Below are 635 nucleotides of genomic sequence, written 5' to 3'. Positions count from 1 at the left end.
TGTAGCAATTTTCAGCATTTAATATCATAATTGAAATTCTAATATCTGAAGTAAAATTATTCTTCATAATTTGAAAGAAGTCAACTATGTCCTAAAAATAATTGCTCTACAAGACTTGATACTGACCTGTTCTCTTTCTTGAGGATTGTTAAAGTAGAGGATGTCTTGACCATTTATTGTGATTTTACCAGTGCCCCTGCCATACACAGTCACATTTGCTTTTGCTGTCTTCCTCCTCCCAGAAGCAGTCATGTATGGTACACCTTCTGTTGTAAATATCAACTGGGGAGGGGAAAATCAATAATTTTATTCATACAGTGCTGTTTCTATGAGCTTTTCAAATCATAAAATGCATCAAATACTGCCAAAAAAAAAGACTAACCACAAACCTTTGGAATCTCTTGTTCTGAAGAAGAAGATACACTTTTGCGGAATTTCATGATAAATTCTTCCACACGGTATGAATAGGGATGATCAACCAATCGATTCATTGATTTTATAAAGAAGTCATACTGTAGATAGAAGAGCCTATACTCATTACATATATTCACACATGAATTTGTAATTTCATAATCACATATATTTGTCTTCATGCTTACTGAAATATCAAATATTCATATTCTAGTAAAATTATT

General features: G+C 31.8%; 1 protein-coding gene across 1 annotated transcript in view; it reads right to left on the bottom strand.

The window, feature by feature from the left end:
• Positions 1-635, bottom strand: part of LOC119592628 (28S ribosomal protein S9, mitochondrial-like) — a gene marked incomplete at its 3' end in the record, with an annotated part of 6,653 nt that overhangs the window by 2,286 nt on the left and 3,732 nt on the right. The window contains 2 exon segments of the mRNA XM_037941523.1: positions 127-282; positions 390-512. Of these exon segments, the coding sequence (XP_037797451.1) occupies positions 127-282; positions 390-512 (279 nt within the window).

This window comes from Penaeus monodon, chromosome 30 (assembly GCF_015228065.2).
Source record: "Penaeus monodon isolate SGIC_2016 chromosome 30, NSTDA_Pmon_1, whole genome shotgun sequence".
Lineage (NCBI taxonomy): Eukaryota > Metazoa > Arthropoda > Malacostraca > Decapoda > Penaeidae > Penaeus > Penaeus monodon.
Note: the sequence above shows the minus strand (reverse complement) of the source record. Positions and strands in the feature narration are given on the sequence as shown.